Raw genomic sequence first — 25,622 nt, 5'->3', positions numbered from 1 at the left:
GTCACTGGGCACCACTTAAAAGAGCCCAGCCCCATCCTCATGACCTCCAGCCTTTAGCTATTGATCAGCATCGATCAGATCCCCTCTCAGGCTGCTCTCCTCCAGGCTGAACAGTCCCTCCCCACACTGCAAGTGACAGCCCTGCAGAACAGCGTGGTGAGGAAGCCCATCCAAAGCTCTTTCTTCTGCCAGCACCCAGAACACCTCCTTGCAGTGTCAGACTTAATTGGCTCAGAGAGGATGGAGCACTAAATCATGACAGAAGCTCTGCCATCAGTGGACTCTCTCTGATTAACCTGCAAAAACCTCCCCCCCACCCCAGCCCATGGCTTCTCTCCTAATTGATGTCACATGGATCTCAGATTTACCCATGCATGGCACAATTAAAGGTAAAAGTGGGGCTTCTGTGTATATATCTGTAGTGAAACCTCTTCAATAGAGTAAAAGAAATCTCAACTCCCTCACCTTGACTGCAAAGTTGCAGCAGCAGCTCGGGGTGGGGGGGAAAAGGAAAAGCCTTGAAGGATGTGGAATAAGAAACTTGGAGAGACAATCGCTGATCTTTTATCTTCCAGACTTCAAGCAGAATCAAGTTCTTCAAAAGGAAACCCAATAAAGCCCAGACATTTTCATCATAACACAATAAATAATTCAGTCAGGCTTGAGAGGACTCCACCATTAGGATTGGCTATTTGATCCATTTGTGGCTTGGGTGCCTCTAAACTGATTAAAGATAACCTGATAGAAGCTTGCAATGTCAAAACCGCCTTCCCTCCTGACAGATATGAATGGAGAGACTAAATAACTATAAATAACCTAAACTGCTACAACATTTAAGCCTAATGGGGGATTTACAGCCTGCAGAGCCACCTGGTAGGACCAAGAGTTACAGCTCAGCCCTTATCCTGTCCCAGTGTGCAAGGGGAGATGGGAAGTCATTGCGCCCCTGTGTTCAGCACTGCTTAGGCCACACCTTGAGCCCTGTGTCCAGTTCTGGGCTCCTCAGATTAAGAAGGACATTGAGACACTTGAAGGTGTCCAGAGAAGGGCAACAAGGCTGGGGAGAGGCCTTGAGCACAGCCCTGTGAGGAGAGGCTGAGGGAGCTGGGGTTGCTTAGCCTGGAGAAGAGGAGGCTCAGGGGAGACCTCATTGCTCTCTACAACTACCTGAAAGGAGGTTGTGGCCAGGAAGGGGTTGGTCCCCCAGGCACCCAGCACCAGAACAAGAGGACACAGTCTCAAGCTGCACCAGGGGAAGTTTAGGCTGGAGGTGAGGAGGAAGTTCTTCCCAGAGAGAGTTGTTAGCCATTGGAATGGGCTGCCCGAGGAGGTGGTGGAGTCCCCATCCCTGGAGGTGTTCAAGAGGGGATTGGATGTGGCATTTGGTGCCATAGTTTAGTCATGAGGTCTGTGGTGACAGGTGGGACTTGATGATCTTTGAGGGCTCTTCCAACCTTGGTGATTCTATGAGTCAACATCCTCCCCATAGAATCATAGAATCAACCAGGTTGGACTTGATGATCTCTGAGGTCTTTTCCAACCTATCACCTAATACCTAACACCTCCTGACAACTAAACCATGGCTCCAAGTGCCACATCCAAGCCTTTTTTGAACACCTCCAAGGGTGGGGACTCCACCTCCCTGGGCAGCACATCCCAATGGCCAATCTCTCTTTCTGTGTAGAATTTCTTCCTAACATCCAGTCTGAACCTTCCCTGGCACAGCATGAGACTGTGTCCTCTTGTTCTGGTGCTGGTTGCCTGGGAGAAGAGACCAACCCCCACCTGGCTACAACCTCCCTTCGGGTAGTTGTAGAAAGCAAGTAGGTCTCCCCTGAGCCTCCTCTTCTCCAGGCTAAGCAATCCGAAGCCTAAGGCTAAGCAACACTAAACCATGTCTGTAAGAGCCATGCCTACACATCTTTTGAAGACATCCCTACTCCTGCTGGCCACACTGTTCCTGATGCAGGCCAGGATGCCCTTGGCCTTCTTGGCCACCTGGGCACACTGCTGGCTCCTGTTCAGCTGCTGTCAACCAGTACCCCCAGGTCCCTCTCTGCCTGGCTGCTCTCAGCCACTCTGACCCCAGCCTGTAGCACTGCCTGGGGTTGCTGTGGTCAATGAGTAAGACCCAGCACTTAGACTTATTCAGTCTCATGCCCTTGGACTCTGCCCATCTGCCCAGCCTAGCAAGGTCCCTCTACAGAGCTCTCCTACCTTCTAACAGATCAACTCCTTCTCTCAACATGATGTCATCTGCAAACTCACTGATGATGGACTCAATCCCCTCCCTCCACATCATCCATAAAGATGCTCCTGATACACAGCAGAGCTGCTGTCAGCTGAAAACCCAAGCTGAGAGGTGTAGCATGGAGGGGGGATGCCAGCAGAGATCACAGAATCACCAAGGCTGGAAAAGACCTCAGAGATCATCAAGTCCAACCTGTCAGCCAACACCTCCTGACTTCTAGACCATGGCACCAAGTGCCACATCCAATCCCCTCTTGAACACCTCCAGGGATGGTGACTCCACCATCTCCCTGGGCAGCACATCCCAATGGCTAACAACTCTCTCTGGGAAGACCTTTCTCCTCACCTCGATGCACCCTGTGAAAGCAGAAAGCCCTGTCCTCAAGTAAGATCTAAACTGCAGCCAAGGCAGCTGCAACCCATTTCATCCCTGTCAAATGCAGCCAGTTTCCAAAGGATTAAATCACTCCTTAAATCATCTCCATAATGTTCCAAAATGCCTGCAAGATAAGACCAGGAGCTAATTGTACCATTTGAATTTGGTGGTTGGGACTTTTCCCTTCTTAACTGCAATGAAAGAAAAAGCCCAAGGGTCTGAAACTAATAATCTAATAAAACTTTGCTAAGTGAACATTGCAACAGATAGGCCTGGGTGAGATTGTCTGTAAATGCCAGACAATTCCCCTTGATCTTTATCAACAGAGATGCCACTCCAGCTTCTGCAGGGAGAGATTAAATTTGCTGCAAAACAATAACATCTGTGTGAGGTTTTTGTTTGTCAGACCAGCAGCCCCTTCAGAGGCCAGGCTAAAAACAATGCAATTAACTCTAAAGGATTGCAGGGTTGTCTCTGCACTGTGAGGGGTTAGGACACCCATGTGGCCACCCTGCTCTGGGGAACAGTGCAATTACACATCCCCAGAGCAGCATCTCCAGCTGATGCCAGGATCTGACCCACTGCAAGGTCCACATGGAGAGCTTTCTCTTTGCTTTGGCAGGGGAGCTGGACTAGATATTCCTCCCCGGCCTTCCTGTAGGTCCCCTTCAGATACTGAAATGCTGCTCTAAGGTCTCCCCCAGAGCCTTCTCTTCTTCAGGCTGAACAGCCCTAACTATCAGAGAGTAGAATAGAGAGTAGAATAGAGAGCAGAATAGAGAGCAGAATAGAGAGCAGAATAGAGAGCAGAATAGAGAGCAGAATAGAGAGCAGAATAGAGAGCAGAATAGAGAGCAGAATAGAGAGCAGAATAGAGAGCAGAATAGAGAGCAGAATAGAGAGCAGAATAGAGAGCAGAATAGAGAGCAGAATAGAGAGCAGAATAGACCAGACCAGGTTGGAAGAGACCTTCAAGACCATCAAGTCCAACACCATCTAATCAACTAAACCATGGCACCAAGCACCCCATCAAGTCTCCTCCTAAACACCTCCAGTGATGGTGACTCCACCACCTCCCTGGGCAGCACATTCCAATGGGCAATCACTCTCTCTGTGAAGAACTTCTTCCTAACATCCAGCCTAAACCTCCCCTGGCACAGCTTGAGACTGTGTCCTCTTGTTCTGGTCCTGCTTGCCTGACAGAAGAGACCAACCCCCACCTGGCTACAACCTCCCTTCAGGTAGTTGTAGAGAGCAATACAGAAGTCCCTGAGCCTCCTTCTCCAGAGGCTTTCAAGACTTGTCTGGATGTGTTTCTGTGTGGTCTGCCCTAGGTGACCCTGCTTTGACAGGAGGTTTGGACTCTATCTCCAGAGCTCCCCTCCAGCCCCTACCATTCTCTGCTTCTCCTCTGCCAGAGAGTGCTTGTGAGAGCTGGCACTGCTTTGAGCTACCCCCCTCCTGCAGTCCCCATTCCTGAAGCCACAGGGCATCTATCTCCAGCTTTGAGCAGAAACACCACGTGGGAGCAGGACTTCCAGCAGATGATCAGAGGCTCCAGCAGTGGTCACAAGTGCCTCTTCTTCCCCAGCTGCTCCAGCAGCTCCCTTAGAGCTGAACACAACCTGCACAGCCCCAGGCACATGCCTGTGGTGGGCATCCTACACTCCAGAGCAGTGCCAAGCCTGCTGACCTGCAACCCTCTGTCAGAAACCTTTCCTTAGCAACATGGAAGGAAGGAAACAGCACACTGGTGGGGTTTGATTTAGAATTACAGACCTCATCAGGTCAGAGGGGACCCACAAAGTTCACCTTGTCCAGCCTTCCTGCAGTCAGCAGGGACACCTCCAGCTAGATTAGGCTGCACAGGGACACAATGAGTCTGACCTTAAATGTCTCCAGGGATGGGGCCTCCACCACCTCCCTGGGCAACCTGTTCTAGTGTTTCACTACTCTCACTGTGAAGAGCTTCCTCCTGATGTCCAACTTGAATCTGCCCTGCTCCAGTTTCAAACCATTGCCTCTCATCCTATCCCCACAGGCCCTTCTGAACAGTCCCTCCCCAGCTGCCTGCAGGTCCCCTGCAGATAGGGAAATGCAGCTCTAAGGTCTCCCCAGAGCCCTCTCTTCCCCAGGCTGAACAGACCCAACTCTCACAGCCTGCCCCCACAGCAGAGGTTTTCCAGCCCTCTGATCATCTTCATGGCCTCCTCTGGACTCACTCCAGCAGGTCCATGTCCCTCTTGTGTGGAAGCTGGACACAGCCCTGCAGGTGAGGTCTCCCCAGAGCAGAGGGGCAGGATCCCCTTTCTCCATCTCTGGCCATGCTACTTGTGATGCAGCCCAGGCTGCCCTCTGCCTTCTGGGCTGCCAGTGTCCATTGCTGGCTCATGCCCAGCTTCTCATCCACCAGCACCCCCAAGACCTTCTCTGCAGGGCTGCTCCCAAACCCATCATCCCCCAGCCTGAATTGATAACAAGGATTACCCCAACCCACCTTGCCCTTCACCTTATTGAACATCACAAGGTTCCCCTGAGCTCACTTCCTCTGTCCAGGTCCCACTGGATGGCATCCCATCCTTCAGCTGCACCACTCAGCCTGGTGTCATCAGCAGCCTTGCTGAAGGTGCACTCACTCTTGCTGTCTACAGCATTGATGAAGATATTGAACAGCACTGGTGCCAGTGTGGAGCCCTGAGGGACAGCACACATCACCCACTCCACCTGGTCACTGAGCCATTTGAGACACCAGCAGCTCCCTTAGATAACTTACCTCCTACCATGAGCAGGACCAAGAAACAAAAACCAGTCAGACCACCAGTCTGGTGGGTCCAAGCACAACTTCTACAGCTAGGACAGCCCCTGGCACTGCAGAATACTCTTAAACAACGGGAAGAGGATGGGAAGAGAATGGGAAGAGAATGGGAAGAGAATGGGAAGAGAATGGGAAGAGAATGGGAAGAGAATGGGAAGAGAATGGGAAGAGAATGGGAAGAGAATGGGAAGAGAATGGGAAGAGAATGGGAAGAGAATGGGAAGAGAATGGGAAGAGAATGGGAAGAGAATGGGAAGAGAATGGGAAGAGAATGGGAAGAGAATGGGAAGAGAATGGGAAGAGAATGGGAAGAGAATGGGAAGAGAATGGGAAGAGAATGGGAAGAGAATGGGAAGAGAATGGGAAGAGAATGGGAAGAGAATGGGAAGAGAATGGGAAGAGAATGGGAAGAGAATGGGAAGAGAATGGGAAGAGAATGGGAAGAGAATGGGAAGAGAATGGGAAGAGAATGGGAAGAGAATGGGAAGAGAATGGGAAGAGAATGGGAAGAGAATGGGAAGAGAATGGGAAGAGAATGGGAAGAGAATGGGAAGAGAATGGGAAGAGAATGGGAAGAGAATGGGAAGAGAATGGGAAGAGAATGGGAAGAGAATGGGAAGGACCAGACCCCAAAACCTCCACCTATCAAAAAAGCATTCCTCTATCACAGAATCATTTAGGTTAGAAAGGACTTCATGGTCATTGAGTCCAACCTTTCAAGTTACTATGCAAAGTCCACCACTAAGTCATATCCCCAAGCACCACATCCACAGAGCTTTTAAACACCTCCAGGAATGGTCATTCCACCACCTCCCTGTTGCAATCCCTGACAACCCTTTCAGTGGAAAAGACAAGTTTCCCAGTGTCCAGCCTGGAGACTACACTTAAAGACAGCAAAAGTACACAGCTCCCACAGTCTGAAGAATTGCCCTTTCCAGTCCAAACCACACATTTGAGTCAGGGTGTGCCAGGAGTGACAAGCAGATGGTTGTGACTGCACCCTGGGGTTTTGGGGACTGGCACAAATCAGGCAAGACAGTGCTGGCAGAGGTATTTTAAGTCTTGGATAAGTAGGGCTTGGGTTTTTTTTTTCCACATTGACAGTTGAAGAGGTTGAATCTTTGCATTCACATTTGCTGTTTCAGCTACAGCAAGCAAACGCTGCACCAGGCTGCCCAGGGAGGCGCTTGAATCCCCGTCCCTGGAGGCAGAGAGGCGGTGCTGAGGGACGTGGTTTGGCACCAGGCTTGGTGAAGTTAAAGAATGGTTGGAGGTGATGACCTGAAAGGTCTTTTCCAACCAAACCAATGCTGGGAACGTTTGGGACCAGCCTTGCAGAAACCAAACCACGTGTGGCTTTTCTCCTCACCGAGCATATCCGCCACCTCCAAACGGAACGAGCGAGCAGAAAGCTTCCAGCCGCCGGCGCTGCCCATCGCCAGGTGATGAGGAAGAGGAGGAGAAGCATCTCCTCTTCCTGCCACCTGCCTGGGCCACCCCCAGAGCTCACCTTGGAAGACAGCAGCGTTCTGGATGACGAGGAACTTCAGTTCCATGCTGGTAGCCTGCAGGAGCTGCTCCAAGTTCAGGCGGGCTGTTGCCTGGTACTTCTCCTCCATCTTCCTCGAGCAGCACGTGGAGCCCTTGGGGATACATACCTGCAGATCAGAGCCTGCACAGAGACACAAGAAGGGCAGAAAAGCCTGCATTAGGGAGTGCAGAGGGAAGCAGTTCCATTGCTAACACTGCAATTGCTGTTTGGGTACATGGAGAACATCTCTGGGATTTGTCCTAAGCAAACAGCTTGGCCAAAGGATCGCAGAACGTTAGAGCTTGCAAGGGACCTCCAGAGATCACCGAGTCCAACAACCCCTGCAGGATCACCTAAGGTGGTCCACAAAGGAATGCATCCAGGTGGGTTTTGAAAGTCTCCAGAGCAGGAGATAAGGATAAGAGTGATGTGGCAGAGCCAGAATTACAGAGAATCACACAATGGTGAGGGTTGAAAGGGACCTCTGGAGATCATCCAGTCCAACCTCCCAGCTAAAGCAGGGGCACCCACAGCAGGCTGCACAGGATCATAGATAGAATAATACATAATACATAGAATAGAATAAACCAGGTTGGAAGAGACCTTCAAGATCATCATGTCCAACCCATCAACCAATCCAACACCACCTAAACAACTAACCCATGGCACCAAGCACCCCATCAAGTCTCCTCCTGAACACCTCCAATGACAGCGACTCCACCACCTCCCCAGGCAGCCCATTCCAAAGGGCAATCACTCTCTCTGCATAGAACTTTTTCCTAACATCCAGCCTGAACCTCCCCTGACACAGCTTGAGACTGTGTCCTCTTGTTCTGGTACTGGCTGCCTGGGAGAAGAGACCAACATCCGTCTGTCTACAACCTCCCTTCAGGTAGTTGCAGAGAGCAATAAGGTCACCCCTGAGTCTCCTCCTCTCCAGGCTAAGCAACCCCAGCTCCCTCAGTCTCTCCTCGTAGGGCTTGTGTTCCATACCCCTCACCAACTTTGTTGCCCTTCTCTGGACTCATTCCAGCAAGTCAACCTCCTTCCTAAACTGAGGGGCCCAGAACTGGACACAGGACTCAAGGTGAGGCCTAACCAGTGCTGAGCACAGGGCACAATGACCTCCCTGCTCCTGCTGGCCACACTGTTCCTGATGCAGGCCAGGATGTCATTGGCCCTCCTGGCTGCCTGGGCACACTGCAGGCTCATGTTCAGCCTACCATCAACCACCACCCCCAGGTCCCTCTCTGCCTGGCTGCTCTCCAGCCACTCTGACCCCAGCCTGTAGCACTCCATGGGGTTGTTGTGGCCAATGTGCAGAACCTGGCACTTGGATGTGTTCAATCTCCTGCCCTTGGCCTCTGCCCATCTGCCCAGCCTGTCGAGGTCCCTCTGCAGAGCCTCTCTACCCTCCAGCAGATCAACTCCTGCCCCCAGCTTGGTGTCATCTGCAAGGTTACTGATGATGGACTCAATCCATCACAACATGCAGGTGGGTTTTGAAAGGCTCTAGAGCAAGAGATTCCACAACCTCCCTGGGCAGCCTGCCCCAGGGCTCCAGCACCCCCAAAGCCAAGAATTTTTTTTTATTAAGTTCCAATCAAATCTCCTGGGTTCTAGTTTCTACCCATTGTCCCTTATCCTGTCACTGGGCACCACTGAAAAGAGCCCAGCCCCATCCTCACGACAGCCACCCTTCAGCTACTGATCAGATCCCCTCTCAGGCTGCTCTTCTCCAGGCTAAACAGCCCCAGGGCTCTCAGCCTCTCCTCATAAGAGAGATGCTCCATGCCCCTCAGCATCTTTGTTGCCCTCTGTTGGACTCTCTCCAGGAGTTCCCTGTCTCTCTTGAATGGGGGAGCCCAGAAATGGACACAATAGTCCAGTTGTGGCCTCACCAAGTAGAGGTGGGAGGAGACCCTCCCTTGACCCACTGGCCACACTCTTCTTGATGTAGCCCAGAACACCATTGGCCGTCTTGACCCTGAGGGCACATCAGTGGTCTCAGTGAAATGGGCCACCAGCACTCCCAGGTCCTTCTCCACACAGCTGCTTCCCAGCAGGTCACCCTTCACTGTTACTGCTGCAGGAGGTTGTTCCTCCCCAGGTACAGGACCCTACACTTGCCCTGCTTGAAATTCCTGAGTTCTCTCTGCCCAGCTCTGCAGCCTCACTGAGCAGAGCACAGCCTGGAGGCTGTCAGCCACCCCTCCCAATCTGCTACCATCAGCAAACTGATGAAGATGTTGAACAAGACTGGACCCAGTATTGACCCCTGGTCAACACACCACCAGCTACAGGCCTCCAACTACAGCCTCCACCACTGATCACAACTTTCTGAGCTCTGCCATTTCACAGTCTCACAGTATAACTAAGTTTGGAAGAGACCCCAAGGATCATCAAGTCCAACCTGTCTCCACAGACCTCATGACTAGACCATGGCACCAAGTGCCACATCCAATCCCCTCTTGAACACCTCCAGGGACGGCGACTCCACCACCTCCCTGGGCAGCACATTCCAATGATGAATGACTCTCAGTGAAGAACTTTCTCCTCACCTCGAGTCTAAACCTCCCCTGGCACAGCTTGAGACTGTGTCCTCTTGTTCTGGTGCTGCTTGCCTGGGAGAAGAGACCAACCCCTACCTGGCTGCAACCACCTTTCAGGTAGTTGTAGAGGGCAATGAGGTCACCCCTGAGCCTTCTCTTCTCCAGGCTAAACAATCCCAGCTCCCTCAGCCTCTCCTCAGGTCTCTAAGCTCTAGCCAGGTCTCTAAGCTCTAGCCCCCAAGAGCTTGCTCTGCATGCCTGCCAGTGTGCTGCACTTCCAGCTCACAGACCCCCCATCCACTGGCACAGGCTCCCCAGGGAGCTGGCTGAATCCCCATCTGTTGGAAAACAGCAGAGATGTGGTGCTGAGGGACATGGCTTAGAACCAGGTTTGATAGAGTTGGGTTGGACTCAGAGATCTTAGAGGCCTTTTCCAGCCACAATAATTCCATGATTCTGTGAAGCTTTTTTCCCCTCTCTCCACCAGAAACATTTGGTAATTTACACCCTTGCTCTGGGAGGATTACACATCCTTCCAGCTTCTCCTCTGTGCTCCTCAAGAGCCTTTTACCAGATCCACACTCACACTAATTAGTATAAAGTGTCAAAAGTCATTTTTGCCAGGGTGTTCTAGAGGAGCAGGTATAATATTAATGTCAGTTCAATCGTGTACCTGCTGAAGAAGAGCCATGCACAGCACCAAGGGAGAGCCAGGTGTCAGGGCTTGGGAGCAAAGACAGCCAAAACCTTCCTCCCCCCAGCCCCAGCCCTTCCCCTGGCACCCTTCATCTGCACCTGTGGAAAGGAGCTTTAAAGCTATGCAAGTCCTGCTCCAAACCAACACATGGCAAAGGAGGAGAATGAAGCTGGACCTACAGAACCATCCAGGTGGAGGGAAGTGATTCTCCCCCTCTATTCTGCTCTGCTGAGACCCAACCTGGAGCACTGTGTCCAGTTCTGAAGCCTCTATTCCAGGAAGGATCTGGAGGTGCTGGAAGGTGTGCAGAGAAGGGCCAGGAGGATGAGCAGAGGGCTGGAGATTGGCCATTGGAATGGCTAATCTCTCTTTCTGGGAAGACTTTCTTCCTAACATCCAGCCTAAACCTACCCTGGCACAGCTTGAGACTGTGTCCTCTTGTTCTGGTGCTGGGTGCCTGGGAGAAGAGACCAACCCCCACCTGGCTACAACCTCCCTTCAGGGAGTTGCAGAGAGCAAGAAGGTCTCCCCTGAGCCTCCTCTTCTCCAGGCTAAGCAACCCCAGCTCCCTCAGCCTCTCCTCACAGGGCTGTGCTCCAGACCCCTCCCCAGCTTTGTTGCCCTTCTCTGGACACCTTCCAGCAGCTCAACATCTTTCCTAAACTAAGGGGCCCAGAACTGGACACAGGACTCAAGGTGTGACCTAACCAGTGCTGAGCACAGGGCACAATGACCTCTCTGCTCCTGCTGGCCACACTGTTCCTGATGCAGGCCAGGATGCCATTGGCCTTCTTGCCCCTCTAGGCATACTGCTGACTCATGTTCAGCCTACCATCAATCAGTACCCCCAGGTCCCTCTCTGCCTGGCTGCTCTCAGCCACTCTGCCCCCAGCCTGTAGCACTGCCTGGGGTTGTTGTGGCCAATGTGTAGAACCTGGCACTTGGATGTGTTCAATCTCCTGCCCTTGGCCTCTGCCCACCTGTCCAGCCTGGCAAGGTCCCTCTGCAGAGCTCTCCTACCCTCTAACAGATCAACTCCTGCCCCCAACTTGGTGTCACCTGCAATTTTACTTGTTCATACAAAGCTGATTTCCTCCAGCATTTATCCAACTGGGACATCTTGCAAATTAAAATTTATTTTTAAAAGGGGGGAAAAAAAAGAGAAAAAGCCTTCCATGATGAATGGCAACACCAACAGAGCATGTGAGAGCTGGCAGTTAGGAGATCCATGCAAGTCAAAGCTAGAAATAGGAAGCAGCAAGGTCATCTCCTCATGTCCCATCCTTCTTTTCAGCAGCTAAGCAAATTTCTCCCCTTAAATGGAGTTTTGGGTTTTGGTGAAGACAGACACATGCTGTAGCAGAGCAATCACAGAGCAGGAGGAGGAGGAGGAGGAGGGAAAAGCCTGAGAATTAATTCTGACAGCTTAAAATGTTTTACAGAGCCAGCCAGCTAACACCGGTGACCAGGAACGTCACAGCGAATGCAACAGGTCAGTAAAGGCAGGACAGGCTTTTGGCAGCTGCCAGGGACAAGCTCCTTCTGGGTGCAGAGGGCCAGGGAGTGGGGGCCTGACTCCCATCTGCCAGCTATTTTCCAGATCTGGCTTTCCCAGATGGTGAGCAGATCTAAACAGTCCCAGCTGTACATCTCAAGAGTAAGGGAAGGAGGTTCTCAGGACCTCAGTCCCCCAGGAACCATTAACCCACCCTGCTGACCCCAGCCTCAGCAGACATCAATGAAACAGGGACAGTGAACCACACAATTAGCCAGGTTGGAAAGGGCCCCTGAGATCATCAAGTCCAACCTACCACCCAACACCATCTCATCAACTAAACCATGGCTCCAAGGGCCTCATCCAGGCTCTTTTTAAACACTTCCAGTGATGTTGACTCCACCACCTCCCTAGGCAGCACATTCCAAGGGCAAATCTCTCTTTCTGGGAAGAATTTCTTCCTAACATCCAGCCCAAACCTCTCCTGGCACAGGCTGAGACTGTGTCCTCTTGTTATGCCACTGGCTGCCTGGGACAAGAGACCAACTCTCACCTGGCTACAAGCTCCCTTCAGGTAGTTGTAGAGGGCAAGAAAGGTCTCCTCTGAGCCTCCTGAGTGCTTTTTGACCTGCAGATATGTTTGGGGTCTGGTCATGCTGCTGCTTGAAGTGGTTGATGGTTGGATTTGGTTAGATTTGGGTCTTTCTAGTCTGGAGAAGAGGAGGCTGAAGGGGAAATCTCATCAATGCTGGTCAGTACTTCCAGGGTGGGTGTCAGGAGGATGGGGCCAGGCTTTGTTCAGTGGTGCCCAGTGACAGGACAAGGGATAGCAGGCACAAACCTGAACATAAGAAGTTCCATCCAAACTTGAGGAGGAACTTCAATAATTTAAGGGTGCTGGAGCCCTGGAGCAGACTGCCTAGAGAGGTTATGGAGTCTCCACCTCTGGAGCCTTTCAAAACCCTCTTGGTTGTGTTCCTGTATGACCTGCCCCAGGTGACCCTGCTTTGGCAGGGGGGTTGGACTGGATGACCTTCAGGGGTCCCTTCCAACCCCTACCACCCTGTAATTCCGTGATCTTCGAGATCTTTTCCAACCTCAGTGATTCTGTGGCCCTCTTCTGCCCTCCTGCTGCAGCACCACCTAAGAGACCCAGATCCTGCAGCCCAGGAGCAGTGCAAACCCCGAGTGCAGGGTGGAGGCAGACACAAACACACCACAAGGCTGCAGACCAGGCACCAGCACAGATTAAACTGCCACACATTTCTGGCTTTATAAATGCAAAGGAAAGGTTCCTCTGAGTCATCAAATCCTAACCCCTGCCTCCCAACCCACCCCCTCAAAGCATTTTATCTAACACAAACACCTCCAGTGATAGCTCCCACTTGGGAGATAGCAAAGTCCACGCTGCTGCCTAATGGCCCTTACTGCTAAGGCTGTTTTTATCTCCCCAGCCAACACACCTCCCTTTTTCTCCAAGTTTCAAGCCATTACACCTTGTAATGCCCTTGCAAACAACCTCCTCCTCTCATTATCAATCAGTACAGATTCCTTTTTCAGGGAGGAAAGTGTCCCACATATTACTCCAAGGCTTTATGAAATGGCATTGGGATGCTCACATACCAACCTAGGCAAGATCAGCAACAGCAGAGAATTAGCTCAGTTGGGAAAGATCTTTAAGATCATCCAAGTCCAACCATTAATACTGATGCAATGCTATGCATGGGAGCCTGACCCTCCAACATTCAACTGTCATGGAGGAGGAGCTGGATTACACAGTCTCAAACTGCACCAGGGGAGGTTTAGGCTGGATGTTAGGAAGAAATTCTTCCCAGAAAGACAGCTTGGCCATTGGGATGTGCTGCCCAGGGAGGTGGTGGAGTCACCATCCCTGGAGGTGTTTAGGAAGAGACTGGATGAGGCACTTGGTGCCATGGTTTAGTTGATTAGATGGTGTTGGGTGATAGGTTGGACTCCATCTCGAAGGTCTTTCCCAACCTGGTCAATTCTGTATTCTGATTCAGCCCTTTCCACAAGCACCATCAAGCACTGACCTGGACAGGCTGAAGGAGAGGGCTAGCAAAAGCCTTGGGAACAGGCAAAAGTGTAGGGAACATACAACCCAGGAGTGCAGCTCAGCCTGAAATCCACCTGGCTGGAGAGCAGCCCTGTGGAAGGCCCCCTGAGGGGCTCAGTGGACAACAAACTCAGCATGAGTGAACAATGAGCTGCAGCAGCAAAGCAAGCCAGCAGGATGCTGGGCAGCATCAACAAGGGCATCACCATTGTCCCACTCTGCTCAGCGTTGGTCAGCCCACACAGGGAGCACTGCATGGAGTTTTGATCCCCACTGTGCAAAAAAAGAAGATAAAGGCAGGCTGGAAGGTGTCCAGAGAAGGGCCACAAGAATGATCAGAGGGCTGGCAGTCCTGATATGCGAGGGAAGGCTGAGAGCTGGGGCTGTTCAGCCTTGAGGCTTAGGGGAGACCTTCTCACCACAGACCAGTACATAAAGGGTGGCTACCAGGAGGGTGGAGACTCACTGAATTGTCAGGGTTGGAAGGGACCTCAAGGATCAGCCAGTTTCAACCCCCCTGCCATGGGCAGGGACACCTCACACTACAGCAGGTTGCTCACAGCCACATCCAGCCTGGCTGCAAACACCTCCAGGCAGGAGGCTTCCACCACCTCCCTGGGCAACCTGTGCCAGTCTCTCACCACCCTCCTGGGCAACAACTTCTTCCTAACATCCAATCTCAATCCACCCATTTCTGGTTTTGTTCCATCCCCCCCAAGTCCTATCACTCCTTGACACCCTCAAAAGTCCCTCCCCAGCTTTCTTGTAGCCCCCTTCAGATACTAGAAGGCCATAATTAGGTCTCCTCAGAGCCTTCTCTTCTCCAAGCTGAACAACCTCAACTGTCTCAGCCTGCCCTCACAGGAGAGGAGCTCCAGCCCTCTTATGCCTATTTACAAGGAGTCTCATGGAAAAGACAAGAGGTGATGGGGACAAGTTACTGCTGGGGAGACTCCCATTGGAGCCCAGAAGAAAATGTTTCCCCATGAGAACATTCAGATGCTGGAATCATCCCCCAAGGGAAGCAGTGGATTGCTATCCATTGGGCAGCTTTAAGACTCAGCTTGCCAGGGTGCTGGGCCAGCTCATTGCAACTTTGCTATTACCTGGAAAGGTTGGACCTGATGATCCTTGAGGTCCCTTCCAACCTGGCATTCAGTGGTTCTATGATTCACTGTGCCATTTATGCCATCTTGGGGAACAGCCCTGTAAATGCTCCAGTCATTTTGCATGTGCTCCTAGTTGACAGAACTGATCCCTTACAGCTGCCATGATTCCAGCAGCACTCTGCCTTCTTCCTTCTGACACAGGAATTTTCACTGAGGACTGTCTGGAGAAGAGAAGGTTCCAAGGAGACCTTACTGTGGCCTTCCAGTATCTCAAGGGGGGTACAGGAAAGCTGGGAAGGGACTTTTGAGGGTGTCAGGGAGGGACAGGACTGGGGGGGATGGAGCAAAACTAGAAGTGGGGAGATTGAGATTGGATGTCAGGAAGAAGTTGTTCCCCATGAGGGTGGTGAGAGCCTGGCACAGGTTGCCCAGGGAGGTGGTGGAAGCCTCCTGCCTGGAGGTGTTTGCAGCCAGGCTGGAGGTGGCTGTGAGCAACCTGCTGTAGTGTGAGGTGTCCCTGGCCATGGCAGGGGGTTGGCACTGGCTGAGCCTTGAGGTCCCTTCCAACCCTAACAATTCTGTGATTCTATGACTGTGTGGCAGTCAATTTCAAGCATTACATTTGACTTTGATTTACAATTATCCTCACTGACAGGTGGTTGGTACAACAGAAGTGGAAATAATTCCAGGGGATTAAATGTCAAAACACCCCCAAATGATCAACCAAACAAACCAACCCTTGAGATCATCTGCAGGCACTTGTGAAGTCCTTCACGAGGCTCAAGGGTTGTGTTTGGATTTTAAGCATTGCAGGATAGCTCAAATCCTGTTGTAAGCTACAGGGACAGTGAGGGTGGGGAGACACTGGAACAGGTTGCCCAGGGAGGCTGTGGATGTCCTCTCCCTGGAGGTGTTCACAGACAGGTTGGATGAGGCCAGGAGCAAGCTGGGCTGGTGGGAGGTGTCCCTGCCCATGGCAGGGGGGCTGGGACTGGATGATCTTGAGGGTCCCTTCCAACCTGAGCCATTCCATGAATCTATGAAGACATGCAGGCATGCATGCCTGTCCCCAAATCTCCAGCAGCAGCTTGAATCAGATTAACATCCCCCTCTAATTTGCCCCAGGCACTGCCAGAGTAAGAGTCTGTCCCTGCTTAATGTGCCATTACTGCGGCCTCCTGCCCACGGAACAGGAGGGCTCTGCAGCCCCACGCAGCATCACCCTTCACCTTCTGCAGTCTGGGAGTGTCTAAGGGCTTCCTCCCACCCTCTTGCCTCACTGAGCTGCTAATGTTACCCATAAGAAATCTGCTGCTTTGTGATAAGAGAGAGAAGGGCCACGAGGATGAGCAGAGGGCTGGAGCTCCTCCACTATCGAGACAGATGGAGAGAGTTGGGGCTGTTCAGTCTGGAGAAGGCTCCCAGGAGACCTCATTGTGGCCTTCCAGTGTCTGAAGGGGGCTACAAGAAAGCTGGGGAGGGACTCTTGAGGGTGTCAGGGAGGGATAGGGCTGGGGAAAATAAAAACTAGAAATGGGTAGATTGAGATTGGATGTCAGGAAGAAGTTGTTCCCCATGAGGGTGGTGAGAGCCTGGCACAGGTTGCCCAGGGAGGTGGTGGAAGCCTCCTGCCTGGAGGTGTTTGCAGCCAGGCTGGATGTGGCTGTGAGCAACCTGCTGTGGTGTGAGGTGTCCCTGGCCATGGCAGGGGGGTTGGAACTGGCTGATCCTTGAGGTCCCTTCCAACCCTGACAATTTCATGATTCTATAACTTCCTTTCTCATTGTTTCACAGTCAGCATCATGCTTTAAACGGCTAAAAGCAGTGATTCAGCCTTTAAATACAGTGGGCTTTTCCCCCCAGCTATTTCAATAGATGGGTTTTCATTAACAACCTTTTAAGTTATCTGACTGGGGGGGTGTGGGTCATGCATCTGCCACAGGCTTTTAAAGCTCAGCATCTGGGGGAGGAGGGAGGAAACACAAGTGTTCAGAACCCAGGTTAAGTGCTGATCTTTGTTGAACCTAATTAAAGAGATAAATTCTAAACCAACCCCCTTCAATAGGTGATTAAAGTTGGAACAGGATGGGTCGTTCAGGGGATATTTATGACTGCTCTATTAGCCTCTATTTTTCTATTCCATCTTGTGTTTCACCAGGCCATCTGACTTCTGCAAACTCCTGGCAAGCTGTCAGCCCATGGCTTGGACAGCAGCACTCTGTGCAAGGTTAGGAACTGGCTGGAGGGCTGAGCCCAGAGAGTGGTGGTGAATGGTGCCACAGCCAGCTGGCAGCCAGGCACCAGTGGTGTGCCCCAGGGATCAGTGCTGGGCCCCATCCTGTTCAATATCTTCATTGATGATCTGGATGAGGGGATTGAGTCTATCAGCAGTAAATTTTCAGATGACACCAAGTTGGGAGCAGGAGTTGATCTGTTAGAGAGTAGGAGAGCTCTGCAGAGGGTCCTTGACCAGCTGGACAGATGGCCAGAGGCCAACATGATGGCATTCAACAAGTCCAAGTGCTGGGTTCTACACAGTGGCCACAACAACCCCATGCAGTGCTACAAGCTGGGGTCAGAGTGGCTGAGAGCTGCCAGACAGAGAGGGACCTGGGGGTGCTGGTTGACAGCTGGCTAAACATGAGCCAGCAGTGTGCCCAGGTGGCTAAGATGGCCAGTGGCATCCTGGCCTGCATCAGGAACAGTGTGGCCAGCAGGAGCAGGGAAATCACAGAATCACCAAGGTTGGAAAAGACCTCAGACATGATCAAGTCCAACCTGTCACCCAACACCTCCTGACTAACTACATCATCCAGTCCAACCCCCCTGCCAGAGCAGGGTCACCTAGAGCAGATCACACAGGAAGTCCTCCAGGCAGGTCTTGAATATCTCCAGAGGGGGAGACTCCACAACACCCCTGGGCAGCCCATTCCAAGATCATCAAGTCCCCATCAATCTAAGACCACCATGACCACTAAACCATGTTGGTCTCTTCTCCCAGGCAGCCAGTACCAGAACAAGAGGACACAGTCTCAGGCTGCACCAGGGGAGGTTTAGGCTGGATGTTAGGAAGAAGTTCTACACAGAGAGAGTGATTGCCCATTGGAATGGGCTGCCTGGGGAGGTGGTGGAGTCACCATCCCTGGAGGTGTCCAGGAGGAGACTTGATGGGGTGCTTGGTGCCATGGTTTAGTTGTTTAGGTGGTGTTAGATTGGTTGATGGGTTGAACACGATGATCTTGAAGGTCTCTTCCAACCTGGTTTATTCTATGTATTCTATTCTATGTCCCAAAGTGCCATGACCACTGGTTTCTTGAACACCTCCAGGGACAGCATCCACCACGTCCCTGGACAGCCTGTTGCAATGCCTGATCTCTCCTTCCACAAAGAAACTCTTCCTCATCTCCAACCTAAGCCTCCCCTGCCACGATTTCAGGCCATTTCCCCTCAGCCTACCACCTGGTGGAGAAAACAGAGAGGTTTCACCGATGCAAGTTTCCTCCTAGCAAAGGTTCACGTGCGTGAACAACCCTGCCATCAGAAACGGGAGAGTTAATTTGGGGGCGCCCATTTCACCGTCCGCATTTGTTCCGCTCACGTGCACACACAGCCTGGGAAAGAACTCTCTCTCCTCAGGATGTTGTTAAAATTAACCCCTGGGAAGAAAAATAAAATTAATGATCTGGCTATAAAAGCACTGCCTGGGGAGGCTGCTGGGTTTTAGGGGTTCTGCTCCTCCACTCATAACTACCAAGAGAGCAACTTGCAGACCTGAAATAATTAAGAACAGAAAAACTCAATTATCTGGTAAACTAAGATCTTAAACCACCACACTAAGCTGAAGGGGGAGGCTGCCCAGGGAGGAGTGTTATTAGTCTCACTCAGGAAACTAAAAACAAAGCCACCCAAACCAGCATAAAAGAGAAGCAGCACAAAGGGAGCCTGCCCCTGAGGCCAGTGGGAAAAGTTGGGATATTTTAGTTTTCCAGTTGTATGTTGGCCCTCACCAGCTGGAACAGAAGGGAGAAGAGGAGGAAGCTTGGCACACTCAGCCAGCCAGTTGTAAAGCTTTACACCTCAGCTCCAAAAGGAAAAGGTCAAGGCCCTCTGTTTTCTTAGGGTGAATCCATACTTGCTCCCATCAGAGAGAAAGCACCAAAAAAGCGCTGGAAACCGCACTCTGCAGCAGGAGGAGGAAAACTGGCTCACTGGCAGGTATTTCTGCTGAGAAAATTATTCCTCAGCTTCCACACAACCAGAGACAGAGACATCCATTCCCACTCCCTGTCTTGGCAAGGCGACAACTTGCCCCGTCCCCTCTACCCACACCCGTGCCATTACCTGGAGCGTCACCACAAGCTCGGGGAAATGCGGATGGCAAAGAAGAGAGAAAAAACAGACCAGGGGAAAAGAAAAACAGAAGGAGAGGGGAGGAAAGAAAAGGAGAGAGAGAGAGAAAAGGAAATTCCCATTAGTGTTTATATATAAAATATTATTCAGGGGTGAGACAAAAGAAAGAAGAAACCCAAGGCAGGCAGCATAAGAAAAGGAGAATTCAGTTATTAACGAGTCATTATGCCAGCACGGAAGCAGAGGCTGAGCTCATGAGCTGGCATCCCGTCTCAGCTTCAGGAAAACCCATGAGAAGCACTCTCCCGTCACCCTGTCTTTGCTCCTCTCCAGCACAAGCCCTTTCATCTAGCTCCAGTCAAGCTGTTGCCATGAATTGCATCCTCCCACCACTCCAGAGAGTCAGCCACAGCTGACAGTAGTTAGGTCGTGCTGCTCCCCAGCTCCAAGCATGCTCCTGCACTACAAAAACCCCACTCCCCAGGCTGTAGGATTGGAGGAGACTGAATTTCTGCTTGGTGCACACCCTCAGCTAGAATTACTCCTGGACCATTAATACTGCTCATGAAACAGCATGACACAACCCTCAGATCCATCAGAATTGCCTTTCCCCCCCCCGCCCCCCCATCCCTGACTCCACTGCAGGCAGGGAGCACTCTGCCCATGTCCCTCCTCCCCGTGCCCCTCTGAGCCAGTAAAACAGAGCCATGGGACACTTCTCCTGCGTGGATGGCAGCTCAGCAGCTTTTCTTTCTGCTTCCACCTTCAGGCCCAACTGAAAACGTGGCTTTCAGGAGTGATTGTTTCCTCTTTGTGTCAAAACCAAAACAAACAACCAGCCCAACCCACCACATTTCCAGTAAGCCGTTTCAACCCTCAGTTTCTCCAGGGTGGTATGATCTATAGGGAGAGGTGCTCAGAATTGATTCCATGGTGATTTGTGGCTGGGAACGCCAAAACTTTTCTGTTTTTTTTAATTGACAGATGTGTGAAAGGAAGAAAAGCAATAAACAGAAGCCTGGAAAATAATCTTTGAGTGATGTTCCCCTATTACAGAGATTTATGCCGCTGCTACCAGGAGAAGTGAGCGCTCTGAAGTGTAATTACCACACAGAGTCACGCAGGATGGGCCAGAGCCAAGGTATAAGGCAAGCAGTCACTGCTTTAATTATGATCAAGTTTATGTACTTAGGCAAATGCAAAATCCACTTTCGATTTGATATGTGGCAACTTTATCACCATAACAAGCTGGAAGCATTCACTTGAAACACCAGCCCTGTTACAAGATATTGATCCAGCTACCCACAGGCTCTGCAGACAGACTAAGGGCTCCCTGCTCCTCCTGACGATCGGGGATGCAGCTGGAGCTCCCAGTGGAGCGAGCATACAAACCGAGCAACTCCAGCAACCCGAACCCTGCTGGGTGAGGAAAATGCCCCGGCCAAGGCACCTGCTGCAATCACAGCCCGGGATGGAGGATGCCACCAGCACCACGACGCAGCGCAGACAGCCCAGCAGTCCCTCGCAGCAGAGCCTGCGGGAAGCACCCCGGCTGCCCGCCCCTCCATCACCCTCCCCCGTGAAAATGTGCCGCAAGAAATTTACACAGAGATCAGAGCAAACATTTCAGTGGCTTTCACTGAAGAAGGGAAAACATTTCTTCCTTTGATGACAAGCAAACAACAGAATTTGCCATTTCAGTGGTGGTAAGAGCAGCTCCTTCCCCTCCCTTCAACTCTCCATACAAACATTTCATCACAAACTACTTCCAGTGCTGACCAAGAGGATCGAGGCCCCACGGAATTGAGAGAAAAGAGAGATGCTGCTCCTGCAGCTGCTCTGAAGGGAGTATTGAGCAGACAAAAAGTTACATGCAAAGGGGATGCAAGGAGAGGAAGGGCCAGGGAAGGTCTTCCCTGCATCAGGACTGACATCCAAACTCTCCCTCTACCTGTTGGTAAGCTGAGGCATTGCTACAGTCCTGCAGACCGAAAGATTTGGGATTCACACCAGCAGACAGAGCGTGCAGTCCTAGCTCTATGCATCCTGCTTCTCCCCTTCCTCTCCGGAGCTGCAGCAGATCGTGGCCAGTGCCCAACTCCCGTGGCCAGTGCCACACTGAAGGCAAGAAACAGAACTCAGCACAGCGAGAAGCAGCTCCTGCTTCGCGATGATCTCACTGCACCTCCCCTGCCCGTCACGTTTCCCTGCTACCTCTGCCTTTTCATACTTTGATCACCAGCTTTTCGGGGCAGGCGTTTGCTGTTGCGTATTTAAGTCATCGCGGCAGCTCCCGAGCTCTCCGGGCAGCTCCGGAACGCAGCTGGCAAACCCATCCCTCTGGGCTCTCATTCCCGGCACACAGCACCCACACGGAGGGGCCCACGCTCCCTACTTCCCCAAAAGCTGGAAAAGGCAGGGAATTCAACTATTTTGCTTACATGTAGAAATAGGAACGAGGCACACCTGCTGAAGGAGCCTTGTAGGGCGGAGGGTGGGAAGGTATTACGCGGGCGGCCACCTGTAACACTAATTGCAGAGAAGCTGCACCTTGTTCAGATCATTTACAAGAGGCAGGAATGCGGTGCTGAGGGACATGTTTTAGCACCAGACTTGGTAGAGTTAGAGAACAGTCGGGCTTAATAATAAAGGTCTTTTTCAGCCCAAACAATACACTCCTGCTTGGATCATTACGCCGACAGGGTACAGCTCAGAGAACCACAAGCCACGTCTTTCCAGACCCATTTTCGGGGGGCTGTAACAGCCTTCGAGGCTGGGGGTGGGGGACTGTAGAGTCTAAGGGTGGCTTTACGGAGCGGGACCGCCTTCAGGTGGCAGCTCTGCTAATCGTACTCGTGCCAGGCAGGCAGTGCACTGCCTCGATGATCTTAAAGCTTTTTTTGCAGCTGAAACGATTCCGTGGTTCTATGCAAGCGGCACCGGCAGCGGCTCCGCGTTCCCCCTGGCACCTCGCACCGGAGCTCCGGGCAGAACAACCGACTGGTGCTACCCTGCCTTCGGCCACCTCTAGACAGCAAGACACCCCCCTATCCTCCCTAAACATAACATAAAAGATCCGTTAATCCAGGAGGCTTCCACCCCAAGGACGGAACCGCAAGGCTCCGTTTGACCCCAGCGGGATGCAACCGGGCGCACCCTTAAGTGCGAAACCCGGCAGCCGCCACCACCACCGAGCTACCGGGAAAGCACAGCTGCCCGCACCCGGCTCGGCAGCCGCACAGGAGCTGCAACCGTTTCGTCCAAAAAACCCAAGCGGTCCCCACCCCGAGCACGACGCATCCCCGGCGAGCCCCGAGAGGGAACGGCGGCAGCCCACGGGGCCGGGCGGTCTCACCTGGCACGGGGCTTTCGGGCACCCACTTGGCTCCGGGCTGCAACACCTGGAAAGCGGCACGGACCGGGCGGCAAGCGGCTTCCCCCGCCGGCTGAGCGCCTCCCGGGGCACCGAGCAGCGCAGCCACCAGCAGCAGCAGCGCTCCGCCGCTCCCCGACATCCTGCCGGGGCACCCCGCTCTACACCCCTGCGGCAGCCATCGCCCGCCGGGCCGCACAGGGACCGGGCTGCGGGAGGGGAGTTCAGCCTGGCTGAGCCGCGCAGACACCAAGCTGCGCGAGTGGACCTCGGCTCCGCGCCTGGCTCCGCGCCTGGCTCCGCGCTCCCGGACCACCGGGACCGGACTGGCTCCGGACTGGCTCCGCCCCACCCCGCCCTCATTGGCCCCCGCCCAAACGGCCTCCAAGCTGATTGGTTATTCCGCCCCCCCCGCCTAACTAAGCCCTGAGCGCGGTCCAGCCCCGGCCCCGGCTGCGGGCTGCGGGCAGTTCAGTGCTTGCACTTCGCGGGTACGCGAGGCTGGGGGTTGGTTGCTGCGACCACAGATAGAATGGGGGGTGTCACAGAGCGGAGATGTGGTGCTGAGGAGCAAGGGCTTAGCGCCAGGCTTGGTAGAGTTACAGAATGGTCGGGATCGTGATCTTAAAGATCTTGTCCAACTGAAACCCTTTAACGATTCCATGGGGAAAAAAGTTTGGAGTGGAAAAGACCTTGAAGATCGTCGAGTCCAATTGTTAACCCAGCACTGCCCTGTCCACCACTAAACCATGTTCCTCCACACCACATCTGCATGGCTTTAAATCCCTCCAGGGATGGGGACTCAACCACTGCCCTGGGCAGCCTGTTCCAGGGCTTGACAACCTTTTCAGGGAAGAAACTGTTCCTGATGTCCAACTTAAACCTCCCCTGGTATAACTTGAGGCTGTTTCCTCTTGTCATAAAATAGTTTTGGTTGGAAAAGGTCTTTAAGATCACTGAGTCCAAGCTTCTCTAACCCTAATAAATCTGGTGTTAAACCATGTCCCTCAGCACCGTATCTCTGTCCCTTTGAAACACCTCCGGAGATGGCAATTCAGTCACCTCCCTGGGCAGCCTGTTGCAGTCTTTGAGAAGCCTTCCAGTGAAGAAGTTTCTTCTAATGTCCAACCTAAACTTACCCTGGTGCAACTTGAGGCCATTTCCTCTCATCCTATCACTTATTCCTTGGGAGAAGAGACCAATCCCCCACCTGTCTCCAACCTCCATTCGGGGAGTTGTAGAGAACCAGAAGGTCTCCCCTCAGCCTCCTTTTTTCCAGGCTGAACAACCCCAGTTTCCTCAGCCACTCCTTACAAGACCTGTCCTCCAGACCCTTCACCAGAGAAGCAGCTACCTAATCCAGCCCAGCACTGTGCACATGGAATCTCTCTTAAGCCAGTTTGAGCTGCAAGGCAGGGCTCAGTTACACACACTGCAACTAGCCCCATGTCCCTTCAACCAACAGACAGAGAGGGACCTCACCTGGGACTTCTACAGTGACAGCAAAGCAGTGCTCAGCACAAGCCCCCAGGGATGGTAGTGGAGCCCTGGACAACCTGGTCTCTGAGAGGGCCCCAGGGTGCCCATGGGTGGGCACTAGACACATTACTAGAGTGGTCACTGGAGACAGAACCATCTTTGGGCAGACTGTATTGGTCCACTGAGGCCATTTCCCTATCAGTTCCTAGCTGGAGCTGTTGGGAACCCCTTACTCAGCTAGATGAAGCCCCCACAGGATCTGTGTCCCCCAGCCACAGCGATAAGGGAACCCTTGCTGCAGCCAAGACAGCCCAGCTCCATCCCCCAGCAAAAAACCCTTCTATCTGTTGGTGATGCACACTCAGGGGGAAGGGCCCACACTGCTTTTTGCCCAGCAGGCAGCTCTACAAAGTGGGGCACAGGCAGTGAGGAGTGAGGGAAGGCTCCTTTAAAACAGCAAGGACCAGACATGAAAAATTGCCAAAACTGGGCTTGTCCAGGCTGTTTCTTCATTGCTCATCCCCAGCCTGCATGATGCTGCTTCTGCAGAGAAGAAAAGTGAGGGGAGAGAACATTAACAGGATAATGGGGGGGAGGGGGGGATAATATTTATAATTTCCAGTGCAAATCCAGGATCAAATTATTGCTGGTGGCTCACTACCAGCTCTTTATCACTCTGAAGTTTTGAAGGGGGGGGGGGGGTGGTGAAAAATGAAAGCCCAACCTGTGTGTTTGCTCTAAGAAAAGGCCTGCCAGGAAAGAGCCTGTTGAAATATATTATGGATATGAGACTAATAAGCTGGAATGAGCACCATGTCCTGTTGGGTAATACATTGGAGAGTTAAATGTAGAGTTAGATAATGGTTGGATTTGATGGTCTTGAAGATCTTAATCAACCATACCGATTGCCTTGCACCTGGGTCAGGGCAATCCCAAGCACAATTATAGGCTGGGTGGTGAATGGCTTGAGAAGAGCTTGTGGGTGTCAGATGATGACAAACTCACCAGGAGCCAGCAATGGTTGCTGGCAGCCCAGCAGGCAGCTGCGTGCTGAGCTGCATCCAAAGCACAGAGAGCAGCAGCACAGGGAGGGGATTCTGCCCCTCTGCTCTGCTCTGTTCTGCTCTGCTCAGACCCCATCTGCAGCCTTCAGTTCTGGTGCCCCCAGCACAAGAAGGACCTGGAGCTGTTGGAAAGGGTCAAGAGGAGGCCACAAAGATGATCAGACGGTTGGAGAACCTCTCCTATGGGGACAGGATGCCAGAGTTCAACCTGGGGAAGAGAACAAGAGGACACAGTCTCAAGCTGTGCCAGGGGAAGCTTAGGCTGGAGGTGAGGAGAAAGAGTAATTGGCCATTGGAATGTGCTGCCCAGGGAGGTGGTGGAGTCCCTGTCCCTGGAGGTGCTCAAAACAGGCTTGGATGTGGCACTTGAAGCCATGGTTTAGTTGTCAGGAGGTGTTAGGTATTAGGTTGGACTTGATGATCTCTGAGGTCTTTTCCAACCTGGTTGATTCTG

General features: G+C 52.4%; 1 protein-coding gene across 1 annotated transcript in view; it reads right to left on the bottom strand.

Moving 5' to 3' along the window:
• GPC3 (glypican 3) overlaps positions 1-22,818 on the bottom strand; it is a 253,442-nt gene extending 230,624 nt beyond the window's left edge. The window contains exons 1-2 of the mRNA XM_054169528.1: positions 22,608-22,818; positions 6,952-7,113 (exon numbers count right to left, since the gene is read on the bottom strand). Coding sequence (XP_054025503.1) covers positions 6,952-7,113; positions 22,608-22,767 — 322 coding nt within the window. The 5' untranslated portion in view covers positions 22,768-22,818. The remainder of the gene's footprint in view (positions 1-6,951; positions 7,114-22,607) is intronic.
• Between the last annotated feature and the right edge of the window lie 2,804 nt (positions 22,819-25,622).

Source organism: Dryobates pubescens, chromosome 18 (assembly GCF_014839835.1).
Source record: "Dryobates pubescens isolate bDryPub1 chromosome 18, bDryPub1.pri, whole genome shotgun sequence".
In the NCBI taxonomy this organism is placed as follows: domain Eukaryota; kingdom Metazoa; phylum Chordata; class Aves; order Piciformes; family Picidae; genus Dryobates; species Dryobates pubescens.
Note: the sequence above shows the minus strand (reverse complement) of the source record. Positions and strands in the feature narration are given on the sequence as shown.